Raw genomic sequence first — 24,795 nt, 5'->3', positions numbered from 1 at the left:
TTTTTTTTTTATGTCTTTTTACATACCTTCTCTTTTGAACTTTTGCCTATCATTCAAATTTAAAATGACCCTGGTAGAGAGGCTTACACAGAAATACCAAAAGCAAACTCTACCCTACCCTCTCCCATAAAACCAAACTTCCCCCAAAAAGATCAATATGGGGGTGGCAGATTTTTGCATCCTTCCATGTGCTACAAAGAACAGACACGCTCCTGTTACATGACTGGCTTTTTATTGTAGGCCTCATCTTCCCTGAGGAGTTAAATATTTTCTAGTCAAAATTAAAAACAACCTTTGTCAAACTTTCTTTTTTGAAAGTGGGAAAGGAAGTGAAGCTAATTGATCCACAGAAATGAGAAGGAACAGGCCATTATATTTTAACCAGTGTGTAAAGAAGGTTCTGTGCAATCATCCTTGATAGCTGATTACATAGAACCTCCTTTGGAGAACTTGGTTTTAGAGCAAATCACCGGTGGGGATGAAGCTTTACAGCTTTGGAGTCCTTATTGCCATTGTCCTTGTTTGGAAGCAGCAGGTCTCTGCATTTCAGAGGTAACACCAGAGGAGCCTGGAGGGTGGTGGGTTGTTCCCCAGACTTGTTTGCTGGCCAGGCCTTGTGGAGTCAAACCAGTGCACTGGGGTGGTGAGCAAATGGTCAGGTCTGAAGTTCAGCCCTTTCAGAAACTTGCCCTGTGGCCCTAAGAAACAAGAGGTTTCAATATAGCCAGTTTCTTGCTAAGCCCAGGGTCTGTCATTTTTCTTATCCGGACCTAGTTTTAGGAGAACGTGTATTTAATGTCCGGATCTAATTGTATTGCTAGAAGAATGTGTATTTAGTGGCTGTGGAGATTAAGGAGTCTTTTATGAAAGTATTTATATTCTAACATATGAAATATATTAACTTAGTGTAATTTATTTTCCTCTTGTACATGGAACATAAAAGGGATAAGAGACTAAAAGTATCAGGGTATTTGGGTTGTGCTTGAGTACTCAGACTATGACAGGAAGAATAGTTGTGTTTTAAAGATCACATCATAAACTTACCCAATTATTTTGTTTAGTAGAGTGATTCCGGTAGGATCTTCTACTACAACCCATTTAGAAGTATACAAACCATGCTGTAGCAATATAGCACATGATGTGAATAGTTCCAAGCTATGTATAGTGTGGGCATTTAACTAGTCAGTTATTAAGCTTTTTAAAATTGGAAGCTTCCTTTGGAATTATCTCCTTTTGTTTGTTTGTTTTGTTTTGTTTCCATGATCCTTTTCTTCTCCACTTATCTCCCAGACAGATTTCTCTCCCATGAACGGCAAATAGGGAAGGGACACACCCAGAATGGGGGAAATTCTGCCAAATAAAACTCTCTGAGTCATTAAAAGTTATAGGACAATATTTTAGAAAATGGAAACTGATTTGTGATGCTGAAGTTGTGTTTGCACATCATCATGGAATTAATTAGTTGGTTAATTGGTTTTTATTCAATATGACTGCCAAGTTTCAAGCAACAAATTCCATCACTAAATAATAATTACTGAGTTGACACAGGAGAAAAAAGCTCGAATAATCAGTGACATGTCTCTGTATTTGATCAGTAAATCAGGACGATGATTTCTGAGGTTGTTGCTAGTTATAACTTGGTGATAGGCTTTCAGGTAAGGGGAGTGAAAAGGAAAACTGACACTGGCGTGTCCAACTTGAACATGGTAGCACCGATACGGCTACGGCTGTGCCATTGGCTGAGGGGGCCAGGGAGAAAACAGGTTATTTAGTATCTGTTTCATTCCATGCACTGGAATAAACGCTTAGAAATGCTATATTGTTAGGTACTGACAGTCCCACAGTCTTGAAATCTTCTCAGCATTTTAGAGGGAGGGACTTGAGCCTCAAGAATAAACCACATGCTCACAAATCCAAGAATAAGTATAGGGTTTGAATTCAACCCCACTTTCCCCCTCATTTTAATTTTTTTTTTCACTGTACAACACTGCCTCTAAAAATTCTAGAAATTGGAAAGAGAGCCAATTTGAAAGGAGGTTAGATTTCACAACAGTGAGTTCGAGAAGACAGTTGATCCAAGATCTACATGGAAGAAAGACCAGAGATCATCTTTACAGTCCTCACCTGTGGCATCTAACTAAAATGTGGCATCTAACTAAAATGTGACCTTGGCACCAGCCCAGACCCTGACTCCTCACAGCTGCTCCTGGGCTTTGGGAGGCCCCCTGCAGCCTGGGCCAGCCCTCTGGATCACACTGTGAACTAAACTCCTTGATTAAGTAATCATTAGCGGAATATACCAAAAGCTTTCCCATGTCACTTCAAAATGAGCAAGCATATAACAGTTCAACGGCACAAAATATGCAAGTAAAGGAAATAGACAAGAAAAAAAAAAAGAAATGAATGCATACCCCAGAAAGGGCTTTCCTTTTTTTTTTTTTTTTTGCTTCAGCTTATACTTTGGAGTCTGGTCCCTCTGCTGGATGAGAGGAATGAGAAAAGAACTGTATTTTAACCAGATAACACCATATTAGAAATATTGGAGACTGTGTATTTGGAGAGGTGGGGAGCTGAGAAAACTGCAACTTTGTTGTAAAATATAGATTTGATTTCTTGAGGCTAATCCTCCCCTAGAAATAACATTACAGTCTCCTCTTTCTGTAAGTAGAAGTTATTATTTTTTTTAACCAAATGTTCCTTTCCAGGAAAGGTCTCTTACCGAAGCTAAAAGGGAAATCTAATTTCATTCGGGATGTCAAACTTTGATGAATTATTTCTGGGGGCCATAATACAATCCCTTCTAAAAAGAGCTAATTGCTCTGGTTTTTTCCCTAAAGCTGCTCTTTGTTATTGTTTTCTTGTCATGATCATTTTCCTAATAACACACTGTATTCAGGCCATCTCCTAGTGACTGATTTGTAGGTACATTTTGATAAATCTCCTCAATGAGATGCCATGGAACAAGAACAAAAAAATTTTAAAGGCAGAAATATCATTTGCCAAAGAGAAAGGCAGCCCCCCAAAAGTCTCTATATTAACTTCCTTTTAAAAGGCAAACACTAAAAAGTGTGAAAGTAAAATACTAGTAGGAATCATGACAACTGTCATTAATTGCATTACCTAAGCACAGCTTGGCTGCCTAGGCTGTTTATTGGGAATGAGGAAGAGAAAGAAAAGAAGGAAAAGGAATTAGAGAGTGGAGGAAATTTGCAGATAGAGGGCTCCGGAATTATCAGCAGACCACAGGAAGCATTCTCCTGTTGACTTCATTTACTACCTGCCACCCAGGAGACCAGCTTACTCTCTTTCACTGAGCTGCCACTGATCCATTATTTTCATCTTAAAGAACAGCACACCAGTGGCCTTAAAATGCTGTAATGCATAAACAAAATTCCTGCCTTGGGCCATGTTCTGTTATTCAGAAACATCCCACCTGCCTTTCAAATTAAAAAAAAAAAATCTTTCAGAATTGTGACAAAACTTGATGAGCATAATTGCATTCTTAGAAAAGCATCAAAGGAAATGTTGCTTAGGTTTTAACAGCACAGGACCTGGAGAGGAGTTGAAACCACAGATCACCTGATTAGTCCTACAGTCTTGGACTCTTGGTGCCCCTCTCTAGACCTCAATTTTTGTTTAAAATGACTTGTTATTTCGCTGTGCTTGTCCTTTCAGTCTAGTTTTTGCATGAACCTGTTCTGTTTTTTGCTTTTGAACGGTTATTTCTAAAATACTGTATCTGTCATTTCAGAGATCATCAAAATGGGTTTTTATTTTCCATTTCTTATTACCCCATTATATTGTACATGGACTCCTGCCCTGACATGGAAGTTAGAAAATTCCGGGACTTTTAAACCCAGTCAAGTAATTGACAGTCCTTGAGTTATATATAGAAATGTAAATGACTATAATACAGAAAAAAGTAGAAGGTCAGATCCAGCGGTGCTGTTATTCAACTGTTACAGTCCTTTTCTTGAATTTTAACTTCTCCAAGATTTTTAAGATTCCTTTGCTGGGTATTCTCTTGATCAGCATAGCTGCAGTTCTTCCTAGGTGGTCTCTTGTGACTCCATCCTTCCCTCCTAGGAAACCTGCAGTGACCTCTGGCTTCCTGTGGCTGAGATTCCTCCCCCGCTTTTGTGGTGTTTGTATGTACACACATATATGCACCCACACATTTATGTGGCTGTAGAAACATTGTTCCTCTGGTAACCAGAGCTTTTACATGTACAGAGCTCCCTTCTGAGATTTGAGAATTATAAAATGTAGTTGGTAGTTGGCAGGACCTCCTGGGACCTGCCTGGGCCACTGGCTGTACAGTCTTCATGTTCCCTCCATGTCTACAGGGGGTTTCTGCCTGTATTCCAGTTTTCTCCCACATCCCAGTGGCGTGAACGTCAGGTTCATGGCACATCTAAGCCATTCCAGTATTCGTGAGCAGGAGTGGTATGCAAATGTCCTCTCTCCTGTCCCATGTGGATTCCTGCTTTGCCTGGGAGCTGCAGGGACAGGCTCTGGCCACCACACCCCTGAACTGGTACAAGCGATTTGGAAAGGCAACCAGTGATTGTTACAGGGCACCCCAATGTGAATTGGGTTGCCTGTCTGTGGGTCTTCACCAGTGCGCTTACGATTCAATCGTATTATAGACACACTCAAAAGGTTAAATAATGGATTTATTTATAAGGAGAAAGGTAAAGGAATAACCAGGGAAAGAGGGAGAGAAACACAGGTTAACTAGGATGTCCTACCAGTTCTGCTGACTTGGACTCCACCGGCACGCTGAAAACCGATAAGGGCCAAAACGATCAGCTGCGAACCACCAGGCCAAGAGCCCCCCAGAGCCCACATGTCCAGTTTTATCCCAACCTGGCTGCTCAGCTCCGCCCTCACGTCCTGGCGTGCTTCTTCTTGGTACTGATGGGATTTGGAGTTCCAGCATCTGGAGTAGGGGCGGAGTCCATGAAACCTGTACCTGTTACATGATGACAAATTACTATTAAATAGTATAAGTGTTGGATCTATATTTAGAATTTTGGTGATGTTTTTGTGACCAGAAATATGCTGTAAGAACTTAATTCTGGTTCATATCAACTAGCATACAGTAAATTTTTTTTTACAACATTTTAACTTAAAAACATCATTGACAATATTAAGTGAGGGCTTGTTGTACCATATACCCAAGGCTCTGCCCAGCAGAAAACCACACCGAGGGCAGTGGCCACTATTCAGACTCTTATTTGGTGTATTTGATTGTCCACTGCATTCTCTGGAATCCATTTGGCTCTTGTGGGAGGCAGGCTGGTAAATGAAAAGTGAATTCCATGGGAACCACCAACTTGAATCTTTGGTATTTAAAGTGTATTCCCAGTACCTGCCATTTCCCTTCTAGGGTGCTTTTTTCCCTTTAATGTTACTGTCTTGGCTGGGGGTAGACAAGTTCACAGTTTGAAAACTTTTCCTGTCTTGTTACTACTTCACAGGCAAGAAATCAGTGGGGGTTCTGCCAGCTGTCAAGTATGTCCAATTCAATTATACATTTTGGGACCTGGAAAATGATCATGGGGGAATCCATGGGCCCCATGGGCCCACAGCAGACTGAGCTTAAGTTAGGATTCCAACCTCCAAGTTTCAATGTCACTTACACCTGGAGTGCAAAAGGCTCAAAATATCCTCTCCCTCATATACAGTTACCTGAATCAGTTGTCATAGGTCCCTTTTGGAAAGGGGAAGTGATGACCACATGCCCTTTATATACTACTGCAGGGTCTTTCCTTGTGAGGACCTGACTCCTCTGTCAGGCAAGAACTTCCAGGTCAGAGAATCAGCTCATGTTTGGACACCAGGCAATGGATGGTGACTTGATGGGAATAGCTGTCCTTAGCCTCTGTCACTATCTACCGTGATTTATTTTGATTGTAAAGATTGAGCAATACGTCTGTTGTCTGCCCCTCCAGCCCCTGAGAACTCTGTGTTCTCTTAACTAACTCTGTAGCTTTCGAAGGGTCATTGCCCTCTGGCTGCTGCTCTGACCGCTGTTCATTACAGTGATTGTGATCAGTGTGTTACTGGTGGGTAAGCACTGCCATCTGGCTTCTATTCTACAGTGACCTCAGCACTCCTGTTGCCTTTAGGGAGCTAGACCTGCAATGTCATCTTCCACGGCCAGTCCTCAGGCTCTAGTCCCATCTTCCCTCCTGCTTCCAGGTCAGTTACTAGTGTTAAGACATCCTCTGGCTGTAGCAATGTGTTGCTCAGTGTGTTACTGAAGGAAAGGACCATATTGCCAAGGAAGTGTACTTATCCTTGGTACAGTATTTGACATTGTAGTTAGATCCTTGGGAGTTGGTGCTAATTGCTGCTAAGATGATATATTTTAGCTCAGAGAAAACAATGGGCTATCCTAAGTGAACCAGAAGTACTGTGGCAGATGGTGAAAAAAGGAATCAGAATATTCAAGAACAAGATATGAAAGTATTGTGCAAGGCTAGAAAAACCACAGTGTGATTGTGCTCATTGATGTGTTCACAGGACAGCTGAAAACAGCAAGGGATGTTCTGATAAGAGGATCACCAGAAGCTAGTGACTTTTTCACACTTAGAAAGGCTTTATATATATATATATATTTCTGATTGAATGAGTTCTAGTAGAAGGATAAATAATGTGGAAAGCATAAAATTTAGAAAAACACTAAAATTTCATCACTGAGAAAGCATTAACATTTTGATGATCATTATTTCATGTATTTCTCAATACATTTATATATGTACATGCAAATTTTATAATTGTTACATATCACATCTTCTATCAATACTACAGAGCCCTTTCTTTTTAAAAGTCTTATCTGCTCTCACCTCCCCAGTCCTTCATCTGCCATTCCTCACCCTCCAAATCAATGTTAATAATGTGCTGTTTATTTATACATAACTTTCTTCTGCTTTTAACACATGATTTTTCTGTTTCTAATTATATCAAGTAAATCTCCCCTAGTCAACTATTATAAATATAACTCATTCTTCGTAATGGCTACAAAGAATTCTAGAATGTGAAGCAACAACCGACGTTCAACAATTCTGTTAGTAATAGGATTCATGTGATTTCGAGTTATTGCTACAATGAATAATCCTACCATATATATCCTTGAACACTTGAAGAAATGGTTGAATAGGTTATGCTGAAATTGTTCCAGAGGTTGACTTACAATTTCCCAGCCTCTTGTTTCTGTGGGCCCCTCCTTCTTGTTATGAAAATCAGGTCTCCACAGGCTTATTTCCAGAATTTAAAATTTTTTAGTCAGGTTTTCCAAAGTAAAACAATTTTCTACTCTGCTATCAAAGCTGTTCTTATAAATCATAAGTCAAGTGATACCACTTTCTTCTCTCTAACTTGCCTACAACATAAAGTCCAAGTTTCTCAGCTTGCATTCAAATCCTTCACTAGGAGAGTTGGAACTTAAATTTCCAGATTCAGTTCTGTTTATCTACCATTCTTCTCTTGCCCTAAACACCTATGTCCTACATTGGACAACAATAAACAGCTTTCAGTTTTCTCCAAGGTGTCCTTTTGTCTCCTCCCATCATAACTTTATACACTTAATTCATCTAGTTATCTCTTCCATGAAACCTTCACTAATAACGTAAGCAGAAGTTGTCATCATCTCTTTGGCCCACAGTTCCTGATACATTTTTTTTTTAATGCAGTGGCTGCTGACTACTTCATAGTGCTGATACTTAACCCCTTGTGCCACGAGGAAGGCCCTGTGTTGTTGTTGTTTTTAAACATTTTGCATACAGAATTGGAGTACAGGCCATAGGTACAGGGGCGGTGAGAAGATTCACCAGAGACAGAGTGGGGAGCAGAACAGGCCGACTGATGAAATACACTGCTGAGGGGAACAGCGGGAAGGTCAAGAGAGGTCTGCCACGCCATGTGGGTCACCTCTGTGGCCAGGGATGGAACTCTCAAGGAAGCGGCTGCGGCTAGCTCGCAGTGCTGCGCCTTAAGCCACTGAGCCACCAGAGAGGGCCCTGTGTTCTTTTGTTTGTTTGTTTTAATACTTAATCTGTAGTGGGGCTTGCTTTTATCCTTTTACATTTTTCTTTTTACAATGATCAGATCCTCTCTGACTACAATTTATCTCGTTTTCACTCTTTAAAATCTAATACCAAAATTCTGTTTATTGTTTCCCAGTGGCCAGGTTTTAGCTGTTCTTCCTAGAACTTCTAGGCAAGTTCAAATTCTGCAGAATCTGACAACAACATACAAGGTAATTTCTTCCTCATTTCTCTTTATGTTTGTTTTATTTTTGTACAAGTATTGCATGCCACTTTCCCATTCACATGGCATCTGACTGAGATATAACTGGGTATAAGCCCCCTTTTTAGTCTTCTCTCCCTTCTGCAAACCATGTGATTTTGTTGGTTCCTTTTAATTTGTGTATTGACTTACTGTACGTCAGTTCATTGTTGTCATAATGGTCAAAAGAAATGAGTATGACCATGAGGTAAAGAGAATGCTAAAATAGAAAATAATGCAAATATTACTGGAAGGCTTTGCTCAAACATAATAATTAGAGAAAAAAAACACAGACAAGGTAAAACTTTTGAAAAATTCTACGTCAAGGATATAGAATTTTTTATTAAAGAAAAATCAGTATGTCATAAACTTTCTTTCTAGATGAAATTCATTTCCCTTTTAAACATCTATCAAGAACATCCAATTTTATAGTTGGATCATACAAATACATATCCACCCCTTCATTCTTGCTTACACCAAGCACTTGTAAAGTGCCTAGTGTATTCTAAGTCCTCTTTAGCAACGAGGGTTACAGAGAAGAACAAAGAAAGTTCCCTGAAAAATAAACACATATATTACCTAGCATGTGGGTGGGGACCAGTAACTAGGAAACTTTCATTTCCCTTATAGGTACATTTTTTTTTTTAAGATTTATTTAGTTGTGAATACAGAACTGGGGTACAGGCCAGAGGCTCAGGGGCAGTGAGAGGCTTCACCAGAGACAGAGTGGGAAACAGAACAGGCAGATTGACGAAGTACACTGCTGAGGGGAGCAGCGGGCGGGTCAGGAGAGGTCTGCCACACCATGTGGTCACCTCCTGGGCAGGCGAGAATCGAACTCATGTGGAAGTGGCTTTAGATTCTCAGTGCTGTGCTTTAACCCGCTGCGCCACCAGGGAGGGCCTATAGGTACATTTTTATGGCTTTAGCTATATATGAGATTAATGTGAACAATCATTTTTTGTTTTATCAATTTTCCCCCTTGAAACTGCAGGTTGTTCTTTGGCAGCCAGTAACAGCTGAGTTAATTGCAAAGCAAAACGAAGTCCATTTTTTTGTGAATGCATCTGATGTAAGCAATGTGAAATCCCTTTTAAATGAGAGTAGAATTCCATTCAGGTAGGCATCATTCATAATTTATTGAGTAGCTATTTTAAGGACTTATCATACATTTCACTAGGGGATGGTATAATTTCTTTCTGGAAAAATAAATACATTAAACATGGCAACAAGGAAACATCTAAAACGCATCAGTGATGAAACCCAAGTAGCTAGCTCTGTGGCCGTGGAAAGTGGCTCCATGTCTTGTGACCTTAGACCCTTACTTGAAAATGAGTGCTAGATACAGTGATTGGTGCAGCTTCTTATAGTTTCCTCTAATTCCTTCCGTCTTATAGTTCCTCTATTCTGTACCCAGACTCTGCAAGAAAAGTTGTCATTCACTTTAGTAAGCTTTGTAGAATGTCTCAAGCAGCTACTTGAAGGCAACTGTACTTCCTTCACAAAATCTTTGAACAGCCCTGAATATCTGGCCCTAAATTAAAATTGTACCTGGTATGATTTATGTTTAGAGTCAGTCCATACCATCTTCTTTTTGATGTTTTCCCTCCAAATAGCTCTTCCTTTGGCCAAGTGCTGGTGTCCAGCAGCTGCCCGAACACTCCCTGGAGTCCATGCTCTCTTCTGTGACTCAGTGGGAAACTTCTGGAAAATCCACTATGACAATAATTAATCCAGTATAGGTGTTTAATGCCTTCCAGGAACTGTGTTGAGTCTATTTCAATTTACAGATTGCTGCCACCATCTAAAAGTAGAACATTCTGATTTGGTATGTTCTGGAAGTTATTTTTGGAGATGGCTATGCTATTATCACTGATTTATGTGAAAAATATCTGGAGCAGTCTCAAACCCCCCAAATAGCCTATCATCTCAAGGAGAAACTGAGGTGGAATGTTTCACTTTGAGATAGTGAGGGAAAGCTGCACTATTTTGTTTCATCCTTATTTAACCCTGCAAGCTAGACAGTATCCTAATTGTGTGCAGTCATACTTATGAAGGAATTTCTCAGTCTCAGCCAGCTAGAACAGAGTAGACCTTTTCTGATATCAAAGCCTTGACTTTTGTTCATTGGCCTAAATAAAAGAAGAGAAATCTTTATTAAGACGACAACTAATTCTCAAATTGTTCAGCCCCGGTGAGAGAATGACTTGACATGTTCAGATGTTTGAACCTAGTGTGAATGTGGACATTCTCAAGAGACACAGAATAGGGTGCCTTTCATACTTTCTCTTTACCATTGCTTCTATTTCTCTAGAGATTTGATAATCTATGACTATGCAAAACATCTGGGATAGGTTATTCATAGTTTGTCACAGTAAAAAAGAAAAGGTTGATGTTTCTCCTTGGCCCTAACTGAAAACAGACTACAACACTATTACTCCAGATTGAAGAAAGTTGTCTGTTAACCTATAAGCTTACATAAAAACACTGAAGAAACATAATTGAGCAATGTTGATGATGTGAAAAAGAGTGAAAATGGAAGATCCTTAAAACTCACCCCATAGAAGCTACTTCCTCTCCAGTGTCCATTAAGCCCTGCTGAATAGGTTTGCAAATTTCAGCTTATCACAGTTTGGTAGTGGTGTTTGTTATAATGTGAAAAAGAGTGAAAATGGGAGATCCTAAAAACATACCCCATAGAAGCTCTTTCCTCTCTAGTGTCCATTAAGCCCTGCTGAATGAATTTGCGAATTGCAGCTTATCACAACTTGATATTGGTGTTTTCACTCTGTTGAACTTTTACTTGTTAAATTTCTTAGTGACTATTTCCCCATGATGTACCTGCAATGGGCCATGTGGGAAGATCAGATCCCTGTTTAGATACCAGCTTACCCTCTGTTTCATCACCTAGTGTCTCCATAGAAGATGTGGAAGAACTTATTCGACAGCAAACTTTGAACGACACGGTCAGCCCCCGGGGAGCCTCATCATACTATGAACAATATCACTCCCTCAATGAAGTAAGTCAGCACACTTGAATTACTGTTTTCATTTGATAAGCATTTCCGTCTTAACCAAGGGAAATTATTAAAGAATCATAACTGCTGGAAGAGGGTAAAAAAAAACCTCAGACTTGGGTTGATTTCATGGTGGTAATTCATCCTTCTGTCGGTATCTTCCCTGGGAAAATTGTATTACGGCCTCTAAACAGGCTGATGGTTTAGAAGTTCCCTAGCACTTAGGAGTAACAGTGCATGTTAAGGAACAAAAAGAACTAAAAATAGAACCTTTTTGTTGAAACTGTCCAGTTAATCATGTTTCTTTAGAACATTACTCAGATTATAACCAACTAAACAATTGCCAGATTGTCTCACTAAATTCAAAGAATGTAATCAGTGATATTTAGTACATTATCAAGTACATTTTATTCTTCTGAAAAAGAACCTATTTAAACTGGTGGTAGTAGTAGCAGTAATAATCGTAAAAGTAGTAATAATAGAAGAAGGAATGTCAGTGTCTTCTTTGTTTATATCATTAAGAAATTGAATGTTTAGTCCTATCAGTACTTACCGTATTCAGTTTCTCTAGAGGGAATCCGAGTAAGATGTTGATGTTCAGTTGACCTCGGTAAGCTTTCATATAATACACTAAATCATTTCCACATATCTATTTGTTGAAAAGGTAAGCCCCTTAAAGGGCTTTCTTTTTTATAGTAAATGCCAAGTAATAAAAATCCCTAGATACCTTTTATTCTTTCATAGGACTTTGCTGTGGTATTGCTTAATATAAACATTTTTATCATCTTTGACTAGGTGCCCAGAAACTGTTAAGGACCATATCTATCTATATTTTAATACATCTAGACTCAAGTAATAAAAATCAATTTTCTATTTAATCTTCAAAAGCATCTGTTTCTTTCCAGTTAGTTAAACGAGAACTCCGTCTGCTTCTAGAATTGATGTGTCTGGCTGATTGATGAGGATTTTAAAGCTCTATCCCTCTCCTATCCTTCTCTTCCCCTTCTGTCCTCTTGTGTCCATCATCAGATCTACATAGGCACCCTGTAGCCAGAGTCAACAGATTAGATGGCATATGATTTGCAAACTGGAGATGGCAATATAAATAAATCACCACTGTGTTGAAGCTCAGTAAGAAGGGGCATACCTTAAACAAGTATTTTTAAATATTAAAAAAAAATGTAATTATTTTGTTCAAAAAAGGTATCCCCAGGAAAGAATTGGAAAGACATGGGAGGAAAATAAGTACATAATTATATTAGTTTAGGACACACTCTCAACAAAGTATCATAGGCTGGGATTTAGACAACAGAAATGTATTTTGTCACACAGTTTGGAGTGCTGGCAATCCACTGCCAAGTTGTCCACAGGGTTTGTTTCTCTTGAGGCATCACTCCTCGTCTTTATCAGTAATTTTGTGACCCCACGTGGCCTTTTCTCTGTGTGCACACCCCAGCTGTATCTCTGCAATGTCCTAATCACCCCTTCATATACAAACACCAGTCCAGCTGGGTTAGGTTTTACCCATGTCCTCACTTTAACTTACTCACCCCTTTACACTCTCTCAAATAGAATCACCTCCTGAGGTACTAGGATGAGGACTTCAATGTAGGAATTGAGGTCAGGACGCACAGCCTAGTTCACGATGAAGAAATTCCAGAAAATACTGTGGACCTTTCCTCCCCCTGCCACCCCTGGTCTTTTCTAAGAGTCAAAGGAACCATGACAGTCCTGCTCTCAGGAATTCTGCCATATCCTTCCTCCCTCAACAGTGATTCTCTATCACCTTTGTTACCCACTATCACTAGGAAATCTTAAATAATTCACAGTAGGGAGAGAAACAAATCACCAAAACATACTTCTCAAAGCAGATAGTAAAAGAAGAGAGACATCAAAGGATGTCACCATCACCCCTGATTAGATAACAAAATGGCTAAAGAAAGTCTGTGAAGCTGAATTCAAACAGCAGCCTGCCCAGCTTTAGGAAAATCTGAATCATTAACATAGTGACATAACATAGCTTAACACTGTCGCATCCTTAGTTGTACTTCTATTAAAAGTGTGGCACAGGGCCTTCCCTGGTGGCATAGCGGGATGGAGCACTGCACTAAGAATCTTAAGCTACTTCCACATGAGTTCGATCCCCGCCTGCCCCGGAGGAGATCCACATGGCGCGGCAGACCCCTCCTGGCCCGCCTGCTACTCCCCTCAGCGGTATACTTCGTCGGTCTGCCTGTTCTGCTCCCCACTGTCTCTGGTGAATACTCTCATCCTCCGCATCTCTAGTCTGTGCCTCAGTTCTGTATGAATAAATAAATAAATCTTAAAAAAAAAAAGTGTGGCACAGTACAGATAGCCACAGTGAGAAAATCTTTGATAGTTAAATTTCCAGCACCCAAGACACAGATAACATAACTATTTAGCAATCATCAGACCTTCCTGAGCTTCTTAATTCCCAGCTGACAATAGTTACATTGCTCTGGGAGAATCTAAAAGGTGCTCCAGTTTTTCCATCAACTAGGGTTGCTATTGGAGATCATCTTTCAAAAAGATTTCAAAAATAGGGTCAAGGATTGGTCATTCTCATTTTAGAAAGCATAAAAGTATAAGCATGACCTCAGGACATGTGGTTTACATTAAAACATGACTGAGTAGCACTTATCTTAAACAGGTAATGAGTCATCACCAGCTTTGAAATGGATGCTATCCTAAAGTCATTCCTAGAATTATTTTGTTTTGTTTTCCTGCCACTACAGAATCACAAATACTATGACTTCTCCCAAAAAAATAGGTCCAGATTTAAACTCCTTGCTCATGATTGAGAAGAAAGTTCCTGGGTATCCTCCCCTTTGCCTCTCACTATTACATGGTTCTCATTGTTGGGGACACTGGGAAATAATGCCATTTCCATTTACTCTATGCAAAGAGTCAGGGTTTCCTTTGATTACCTGTAGAAACTTGAATATTTTAAAAATTGCCACAAACAAAAGTGAACTCTTGAATGATGAAGATTTCATTTGCAGCAGGGATTCAGTGGCACGAGCCTTTAAAATAATTCTCAGGAGTTATACTTTAAAGGTTCACTTTTCCTATATTGTCATAAGTCACTTAGGACGTTTCCACTCTTTCTCTACTCCTTGGTACTTCTAAAAACTTTTACTGATTTTCAATTTTGTTGATTTAATCAGCAGAAGAAAACAGTGCCCTGAGTGTTTAGTTCTCCATATTTATTATGTAAAAAGTTTTAGAGGGATCTGATGAAGAAGTTGTGTGCTTCCTTTGATCAAGGACCTGCTTTGAACCTGCTCTCTCACCACTAATTTCTACTTTGACAGATCTATTCTTGGATGGAAGTTATAACTGAGAACTATCCTAACATGGTTGAAAAAATCCACATTGGATCTTCATTTGAGAAACATCCACTTTATGTCTTAAAGGTGAGTTGTGGGGTTCTCCAGTGGTTCTTATTAGAGCTTAGATTTTTTTTTTCTTTTGATGCCTGGAAATAGTTCTATTCCACATCTTTAATATTATGCTCTTTAGGGATTGGTTATTAACATTTAGATGTGTGGTGTTGGTCCAAGAGTAGAATCCTGTTTCAGAATCAACATTATATGAGCCATGTACCCTTCCTGAACATAAGTGCCTATCTTCTTAAAGTGAGGGGACTAGTCTGGGTTACTTTTTCAAGTCCCAGTTTGATTTACACCACCACCACCACCACCTCTGATCAGCATACTTAAGACAAAAAGAAAAAAAAACAAACAGGAACAGAATGTATTGCTGAACAAACACCGCCACTGATGCCATCTCTGGAACCAAAGTAAGAGCTGAACTACCTAAGCCAGAGACGGACAGGTACCTGGGGTAGGGGAGGCAGGAGGGCTCATTGATGACTTCTACTCCAGTCTTCATCCATCTAGTTATTTTCAGTGGACTAAACTGGCCTTAGTAAAAGTCAGTAATAAGCAACACAGGAAGAAATTTCAGGAGTTGAAGCCACAATCATTCCTGCCTTTGATTTCTCATTCTGCAGTTTGTTTTTACCACTCTCTTCCCTCCCAACCAACCCCCCAGAAAGAAGTATTGGGTAAGAGCCAATCGTTGGGAAAATACACTTAATTTAATAACATTTAAGTAATGCATTTTCCCCCAACTTAATTAAATTGTGATAATGAGCCTCTTTGTTGTTCTTGTTTTCCCCTTCATTAGAGGAACTGATGTGCAACCTGTATGTGATTTAGGGGAATAGGTTCACACCGTCTCAGGTGTATATTACCACCCCACCTCCACCATTCCAGCCTCCACAGTCCCTTATCATGGGACCTTATGCCTCTACCCACCTTTGCTCTTGTCCCCATTTCTCCACCCCTCTAGCAGCCTCAATTCTATGGTCATATTTCTGGGTTTATTTTGGTCTAGTTTTGTCAATTTCTTTGTTTGTTTTCTCTATTTTTCACATGAGTGAAATCATCCAGTGTTTGTCTTTCCCCTTCTGCCTTATACTTATTTCACTTAGTATAGTCCCCTTCAGTTCCAGCCATGTTGTCGCTAATGACAAGAGTTCATCTTTAAAAAAAAAAACTGGGTCCTCCCTGGTGGCACAATAGGTTATGACTCAGCACTACAGGTGAGCCATAGCTGCTTCAGTGCAAGTTCGATCCCCTGACCCAGAAGTGACCCACATGGCATAGCAGACCTCTTCTGACCTGCCCTCTGCTCCCCTCAGCAGTTTACTTGCCTTTCTGCCTTTTCTGCTCCATTCTGTCTTGGGTGAACCCTCTCACTGCCCCTGCCCCTCTGGCTTGTACCCCAGTTCTGTATGCATAAATAAATAAATTTTTAAAAAATACACAAATAAATAAAAAATTTAAAAAAATAACTGAATAGTATTCCATGAAGTGTGTATACCATATCTTCCTAATCCATTGAGACCCATTGGTCATCCTGAGATAGAATGTTGAGTCTGGATTTCTGGGTTTTAATCTGTTCTAACAAGAATACAGGAAACATGAAGTATTGGGTCCTCTTTGCAGCTCAGGTGGTCCATCAGCCCACATGAATAGCATGTGCCCTGTGCCTGAGGGCAGGGGAGCCCAGTCTGTCATTGCCACCACTGACTTTTTACCCAAACCTGTCTCTGTTCACACCTGCAATGAAAAGCTTCCCACTCAGGCACCCATTCACCACTAATGAAGTGTGAAGATAACCCGGAAGCAGTAGTTCTCTGATTTCTACTTCTCCCCTTCTACAGGCAGCTCTGATATAACTAGGTAATTGTGGAGAAATAAAAAATGCTTTAAATCAATAGTACTGGCTTCAAGCCTCACCAACTATGTGACTTTTAATCTTACCAATTATAATTTGCTTTGAGAATTCTCAAAAAAAAATGCAGAGAATAATCCATATTCAAAGATTAGGAAGAAAAAAATGTAAGCAATATATAAATGAAAGTTATCATTCTGAGGCCTCTTGATATTTTTCCTCCCCTTTGGGCAGATTTCTGGAAAAGAACAAAGAGCCAAAAGTGCCATGTGGATTGACTGTGGACTCCATGGCAGAGAATGGATCTCTCCTGCTTTCTGCTTATGGTTTGTCGGTTATGTAAGTCTTCATTCTTTAAACCAACTTCTAAATATGTGTTCTAAGACTGCCCATGTCAAAATCAAAAGGGCTGTTTATTAAAATGCATTTTCTCAAGTCACAGCCTAAAATTTTTGTCTTAAAAAAAATCTTTGGAGGTGAGGCTTGGGAATCTAGTTTATGTTCATAGACTTTCCAGGTGACATTTGTGCACATTAAGTTTGAGAATCATGACTGTGAGCATTTGAGGCACCTTGAATATTGTTGACCTTTCTCTTCCTATATTTCTGGCTGGAACTAAATACTGGGAAGGAATTAAGAAACAGTGTGTGGTTGCAATATGTCTGCTAAGTAGAAGAAAGAGCTGAAGTAATGTTCTAAATTAGGCTCCAATTAATTTCTTCTTCTTTTGAATTATCTAAACATTTTTCGCCATATCCTTTTGGAAAATGAACAGAAGGCACAACACTCCTGACATATCATATTTTTGCATGTGTCATAATAAAGGGTTTTGTCCTTGAAGAAGGCCATGCTGTTAAAAAAAATCTATATTTAAGACAAAGAGGAAGTCATAAAAAGACAAAGAGTATGTCATCAAAGTAAATATTCTTAATGACTGTGATCCTTTATAATAAGTGAAAAGTAAGAATTGTGCTTCAAGTTTTATAAAATGGGCATATATATATCCTCTACTGATTTTTACAAACAGCCATTGCCACTGGAAAAACAGCTTAAAATATGTGTTCTTCTGATAATGGTTATTGTCTCTGTATTCACAGATACATGATTACACAAAATAGAGGAGTTAGGAAATTAACAGATTGCTGGTTAGACTGATTTGACTTTACAAATGAGGTACATCAACTGTAAAGAATGTTTCTCCCCCTGCTGGTTCTGACAGACAAGTTATTTGCCTAAGATTTTCTCTACCCACCCAGGGTTGCTGCCTCATCCCTGAGCCTGTTCAGTCATTCCCAGCCACCATGGCTACTGCCCTGACCAGGCAAATTTGGTTCCAACAGACCCTTAACGCAACCCAGTCATGTGAGGACCTGGAATCTTCCCAAGTTGATTAGCTTTATTCTTTTTAGCATGGAGCAGCAGTTAATGGAGAGAGAAAAGTGAAAACCAAGAGAGACAGAACATTAATTTTTCATTTCATCACTAAACTTGAAAAGGGCCAGATAGACAGATTGACAACTCCATTTCACATTGTTAGGAGAGAGTCAGGACAACAGCTTGTCCCCTATTTCTGTCATTCTCAACATGCCTCTTCTCTCCTACCGTACATGCTGCCTTTGACCCCAGCCACTTGCTGGAGTCACTTTTTTCCCACAAATACTTATTAATTGCCAATGAGGTTTCCAACCCTAAAGGTATTTTGCTATAAATCAGAGCTTCCCAAGACCCCTTCCTCAGTTTTGATTAGTCTCCTAGAATGGCTCACTGAATTCAGCAACAGCTTACTTATTATTTACCAGTTTATTATGAAAGGCTAAGGTAATGGGTATAGATGAACAACCAGGTTGAAGGGAAACACAGGATAAGTTTTAGGAATGGGGGTCCCTCCATGTTCTTTCTGGGTGCAGCACTCTCCCCTTTCCTTCATGTGTTTAGCAACTAGAATCTTCCCAAATCCTATATATATATATTTTTTTGTGTGTGTGTGTGATTCCTATAGGGCTTCATTATGTGTTGATAATAGATCATTAACTCAACTTCCAGCCCCTCTCTTCTTCCTGGAGAATAGGGGCAGAGGTGAAAGTTCCAAAGTTCTAATCATGGCTTATTTTTTCTGTTGACCAATACCAAACCAGGTGTCCACCATGACTCTCCTCATTTGAACAAAAGACACTGTTTCAGCCAGAACATTCCAAGGCATTTCTGAACTTTACATCAGGCACAGGAGATAGAGACCAATAGGCAAGTTTTCTATTTATTCACAATCTCTTGTTCACTTTTCAAGCTTAGTTAGGATTTTTAAAGCCCTTAGTTCCAGCTCAGTGAACGGAAACTCAGTATACAATACTCTTGGGAGCTTGAGGGCAATCCTTTCTCTCTATGCCTCTTACTCATCCTTGGGAGGCCAAATTTAAATGCCTTCTAGTTCTTCAAAGGCAAGGGTGAGACGGACTTGTGCATGACTGTGTCACCAAAGCCAAACCCAGATAGGGTTTGAAACATCATCGGCAACCAGTTAAGACATACTGACCAGGACTTCACTCAGTACTTTGTTGGCCAACTGGCTTTTCTTACTGATAACCGTCGTCTAAACCTCTGCCCTGGAAAACTCTCCTAACTGCACACAAAGCTGGCACTCGACCACCTCAGGACCTCACAGAATTCTCTTTTGTTCCTCATCTTAGTTGGCATGTGACTTGTGAAAGATATTGCTTCATACTTGTATTATCCACTGTGCCAAGGGACATTCTCCTGCCCTAATATAGCCAGTGCTCTCCCTCTCCCCTGAAACCCATGATCTAATCTGGTTGTAGCATCTTGGTACTTTCTTATTCTGTCTTATTTTGACCTCTAGAAAATTCCCTGGAATCTAGCACATGGCTGTTTCCCCTCCTCCAACTCTTGTCATCGTGGTGAGTGAATCCAAAATCCTTATGTGAGACCATCTAACAAATCATCTTCTCAGCTCTTAAACTCTGTTCTGCTAAGCCTAACCTCAAGTCTATTTTAGTGAATTTCTTCCATGGCCTTCCTCTGGATCTCAGAAATAATTTTCCCTGACCTTTACTTCAACCCAGAATATGGCCGCAGATGAGACTAGGAAGGACAGAACCACTTAACAATCTGCCTTCTGAATTTTCTTTCCTTCCACTTTCCTTACTCTTCACAACTGCTGTGGCATAATTTCAGTAAATTTCAAGTCCCTGGATATATCTCACCCTTCTAAATTATCACCTCCTTTCTTGGAGTCTCTTCTTTCACTAACTAGCCCGAGTCAAATCACAAACTGCCTATTTGTACATATCCTGAATCTGTCACCTGTTAGCCTTCCTTCAAATGTTCCAGTCTGAAACACTCCATAGAATTCTCCACCCTCTTTTGAACTGCCTCACATGTCCTGATTTTGTTATCATACTTAACATATTGAGTTGTTTTATCTTCCTTCCCAACATAACATTTTTCTTAGTTGTTTAATATTGAAGATCATCTCTAAAGTAATTTTATGTTCCCATAACCTAGTATATTGGTTGATCCATACATTCAGTGATCAATATCTTCTTGTTTAATATGACGTTTAAATGAATGAGCAGGTTTAGACTGAAAAACAACTATGAGCCAGAAAATACCTGAACACTACCTATTGGCTAGCTAAGTATTTTATTGCCATTAAAGTTCTGAATTGTACATCACACATAAATTGGAATAAAACTGGAAATTCCAGCTCTTTGTTATATTTCTTTTTTTTTTTTTAAAGATTTATTTATTTGTGCATACACAACTGGGGTACAGGCCAGAGGTGCAGGGGCTGTGAGAGGCTTCACCAGAGACAGTGGGGAGCAGAACAGGCAGATCGAGGAAGTACACTGCTGAGGGGAGCAGCGGGTGGGTCAGGAGAGGTCTGCCACGCCATGTGGGTCACCTTCCGGGCTGGGGGTGGGGATCGATCGCACACTGAAGCTGCTGCAACTAGCTTGCAGTGCTGCTTTTTAACTGATTGCACCACCAGGGAGGGCCTCTTTGTTATATTTCTAAGGGTAGTAAGAATAACATTTTATTTTCAGATCTTCCATTTGTAGTGTCTTATATTCCTAATGTACTAATTCATTCTCTGTATAATGGTTTCAAGTTAACTTGTTGGTAGGTATTGTTGTTTAGGACCATAGTAAAGGCCATAGGCATAGCGAGGTGCAGAGCTGAGAAATCATCTGTCACAGGCCCTGCTGATAGGAATCAGTCCAGTCTCTTTCTCCCATCCCGTAATCATTCACTTACTGTGGCGCTCTGCTCTGGCACGAGCCTCATCTTTCTTATTTTTATAATAGGAAAGTGATTTCCACTATGTTACTTTTCTTGTTGGCAAATCATTTCCTGAAAAATATTTATTGTCTTTTGTGGGTCAGGCATAATTTCTGCAGTCAACTAACTCATTAGGAGTGATTCACTCATTAGCTATAAAACCCTAACAGTAAACACATTTACAGAATATTATTGTGAAAATTCACTAAATAATGCATGCTTGGAGAGCGCCAGAACACACAGATGAAAACGTAATAGTAAAGAATTACTAGATTCATGCACATGTTCAACTTGGCCAAAATGTTATCTTAAATTTTTCATTTCTTTCAACAGATCAATGGGATTAAGTCAGAATTGTTACACTGATATCAATATAAAATCATAAAATTCTGAGAAAAAAACCATAGGTGTAGTACATCTTTGTGACTTCAGATTAGGCAGTGATTTATGATATGACACCAAAAGTACAATCACAACAGAAAAAGGTATATAAATAGTTCTTTACTAAAAAGCATAAAAATTAAAAGAAACTGTTACAGGGCACCTCAATTCTGTTAGAGGATAGGGGGAAAGGGGTACCCCTGAAGCCCCCAAATCCTGCCTGCTCTAAGTGGGTTCTGCCATCTGCTGCAACAAGACAAAACATATAAAAGGGACTTTAACAGTGAATATACAATACGGAACACAAAGAATATAACTTCTAAATCGAACACCTGAAGTTACCCTTCCCCTCTTGGGCAAAAGTCAACCCAAAAGGATTGGCCCAAAGCAAGGCCTGAAAGCTGCCACAAGACTAAAGCACCTTCTGGCAGGGACCCATGGAAAAGGGTCAGACATGGCCAGACAAATCTGGGAGCAAAAGAGCAAAATCAAAATCAATATAAACACTGACATAGTCACCTCCCTACAGGTGTCTCACCCACATCAGCCTTAGCCAGTCCAGTGTCAGGAAACAAGCCTGGTTTCTTCATCACATGCTTGCTGCTCCATGTGGCTTCCTTAGGTCTCTGTCCTGTTCTCCATCCAGCTTCATTCCCTTCTCTTCTCTCCTTTTTCTCTGCTCAGCTCTACCCTCCTTCTGGGTGGGGCAGGGAACCTGGAACTTCCCTTTTTCCTAGGGACCACCCTGTTACAAAACTACCTTTCCTCGTTGATTAAAATTCAGCAAACATTGTAGAAATGAAAATGATGAGTGCTTTATTATTTTTGAATGAAATATGATCTCCTAGTATTTTTCTGATTATGAATATTAATACTGAAAAATAACTCCAACATAAATTTGTAGCATAAAATGTATCTAATTAGTTTTTCAATTATTTAAAATATTGTTCTCTCAGTCTATAAAATGTGCTTCCTCTTTATTAAGCTTTCATTTCTGTCCTGTAATAGATTTATAAATAACTTCTCCCTTGCTTTCCTTTCTCTCATATTTCGTAAGTGGTATTCATCGCAAATAATTTTGTTGTGACTTATGATTGTTCTAGGATAATATGAGTAAATATTTAAAGAGTAAATGGTAGTTTTAGCTATTGCTAACATAGAATTAAAACTTTGTCAATAATGAGATCTTTTGAATAAAGAAACAAATAACTATAAGCTATCTACAAACTGAAATACAGCAATGTTGCCCCAAGTGGAAATGTTATATCAAAGCTTGGTTGAAGTTAATGACTTAACAATTGAACTTTATCTTTGTGGTTCTTTTTCTTTATAATTGTTTCTTGTTGGGGAGAACTTGGTCATCAGAATTAAGTGCTTTTGGATTGTGTGGAAATGTGTGACCTTTAAGCTGGAGGAGTCTACAGCAGAGGGCAGCATCTGATGCTGTCTGTTGGGAAGCACAGAGCTAATGCCCAGGGAAAGCTGCCACTTAGTCCTGTGCCTAATGAACAGGAAACATACTTAATTGTGACAAAAAACTAACTACTACATTCCCTACTTTAATAAGCAGATATCATTATATCAAAGACCAGGGTGGAGTGGGTACCTCTTATTTTCAGTTTTTGTAAGTAAACGCTTGTAGTGTTTGAAAACTTTTTTCACTACTCACTTTCTTAAAACTGGTATAGATATTTGAACAAGCATGTGGACTGTAGCTAGGATTTTTGTTTCCTTAAATCTTTACATTGGGTTTTATGACTTTAATAAGTTCTTTTTGTTCCTTAAAGAAATTTTAGAAAATTTCTGGCTCTATGGGCCAGCGGGTTAAAGTGCAGCCAGTTAAAGCGCAGCACTGCAAGTGAGCTGCAGCCACTTCAGTGCTAGTTGGATCCCGCCCTGGAGGTGCGCACATGGCGAGGCAGACCTCTCCTGTCTCTCCTGTCTCTCCTGTCTCGCCCACTGCTCCCCTCAGTAGTGTATTTGGTCAGTAGGCCTGTTCTTCTCCCCACTCTGTCTCTGGTGAATCCTCTTACCCAATCCCCACCCCCACACTTCTGGCATTTACCCCAATTTTTATATGCATAAATAAATAAGAGTCAATCTTAAAAAAATAAAAATGAGAGGCTGTATGGACTTCAAAAAGATATTACTAAACATACTTGTTTTAATTTGTAGGTAACTCAGTTCTATGGGAAAGATAAGCTATATACCAATCTCCTGAAGCACATGGATTTCTATGTTATGCCAATAGTTAATGTGGATGGTTATGACTTCACATGGAAAAAGGTAGGTGAAGGCAAAGAAAGCAAAAGATGCTCCCTTTAAAGACATAAGATGCACAGACTGAAACTATTCATAGACTTCTAGACCTTGGTACAATGATTTTATAATGAAAAACAACTTTAAAAATTTATAATATGGAAAAGTTCAAACATATATGAAAGTGGAAAAAATAGTAAACTCTAATATACCCATCACATGGCTGCAACAATACTCAACTGATGGCCAATCTTTTTTCCTCTGTGTCCCACAATCATTTCTGTCTTTCTTATATTATTTTGAAGCAAAATTCTGACACCATACCATTTCATCAATAGATATCTAGATATGCATTTATAAAAGAGGTCTTTTAAGGAAAAATAGCCACAGTATAAATTATACCTAAAATTGAATATTTACTTGTATCATAAAATGGCCTATTGGTATCAAATCTCCAGTTGTATCCTAACTTTATTTCTTTGATTCTGAATACAATAAAACATGTATGTTATGGTTGGTGTTTATGACCCCTAATTCCATTTTAATCCGTACAGCCTCTTCCCAGCTCTCTCTTTTTACCCACCTTATTTATTGAAGAAAAGTGTTTCTCAGTGTCAAGATTTGCTCATAGTGTTGTCATGTTGCGGTTTGACATTTTTTCTGTGTATTTTCTAAAGTTTGATATTTAGATTGCATATGCTAATCCAGATTTAGGTTTGGCCTTTTTTGGCAAGCCTATTTCATTTTAATAGTGTGTCCTTCCATCAGTAGGTGCATAATGTCTGATTCTATCTCTTTTATAATGTTAGTTACCATTGGCACACAATTCCTAGATCCAGTCATCCCTACTAGGAATTGTTTGAATGACAAGATTTAGAAGTGTTTTACAGAACTTGCATTCAAACAGAATTGCCTTCTAAGTTTTATGTGAATTTAAACGTTAGTGCTCTTTACTAGGTACTTAAATTAATACTTATACTCAACATGAGCATAAATATGAGTATCCTGGTCAACTCATCTATACTGGCAACCATTATCCATGGTATTTCTAGTCCATCAACATCATGGTTCATGTAAAATTACTCAAGTAATATGAAGTACAATCCTTTCTAATTTAATGAAGTATACATAAAACATAACTGAGCATATGTAAGTTCAGAAAAACCTACCTGAATAGCAAATATAGACACTAAGGAGGATGAAAATAATTGGAGCTATTGGAAACATAGGATTATCAGAAATTATTTCATTTAGGATATAATTTGTGGAGTAGAGATGAGAA

At 39.1% G+C, this 24,795-nt stretch overlaps 1 protein-coding gene across 2 annotated transcripts in view; it reads left to right on the top strand.

Annotated features, from left to right (window-relative positions):
- Nucleotides 1–478: 478 nt before the first annotated feature.
- Nucleotides 479–24,795, top strand: part of CPB2 (carboxypeptidase B2 (plasma)) — a 34,976-nt gene continuing 10,659 nt past the window's right edge. Inside the window, exons 1-7 of one of the 2 annotated variants that reach the window (XM_004680145.1) lie at nucleotides 479–552; nucleotides 8,191–8,266; nucleotides 9,290–9,414; nucleotides 11,207–11,315; nucleotides 14,648–14,749; nucleotides 16,812–16,916; nucleotides 23,430–23,540. In XM_004680145.1, coding sequence (XP_004680202.1) covers nucleotides 479–552; nucleotides 8,191–8,266; nucleotides 9,290–9,414; nucleotides 11,207–11,315; nucleotides 14,648–14,749; nucleotides 16,812–16,916; nucleotides 23,430–23,540 — 702 coding nt within the window. The remainder of the gene's footprint in view (nucleotides 553–8,190; nucleotides 8,267–9,289; nucleotides 9,415–11,206; nucleotides 11,316–14,647; nucleotides 14,750–16,811; nucleotides 16,917–23,429; nucleotides 23,541–24,795) is intronic. The other variant, XM_012723194.1, reaches the window with a different exon arrangement.

This window comes from Condylura cristata, unplaced genomic scaffold, assembly GCF_000260355.1.
Source record: "Condylura cristata isolate star-nosed mole 26May11 unplaced genomic scaffold, ConCri1.0 scaffold00010, whole genome shotgun sequence".
Classification (NCBI taxonomy): Eukaryota; Metazoa; Chordata; class Mammalia; order Eulipotyphla; family Talpidae; genus Condylura; species Condylura cristata.
This window is presented reverse-complemented; position numbering and strand designations above follow the sequence as displayed.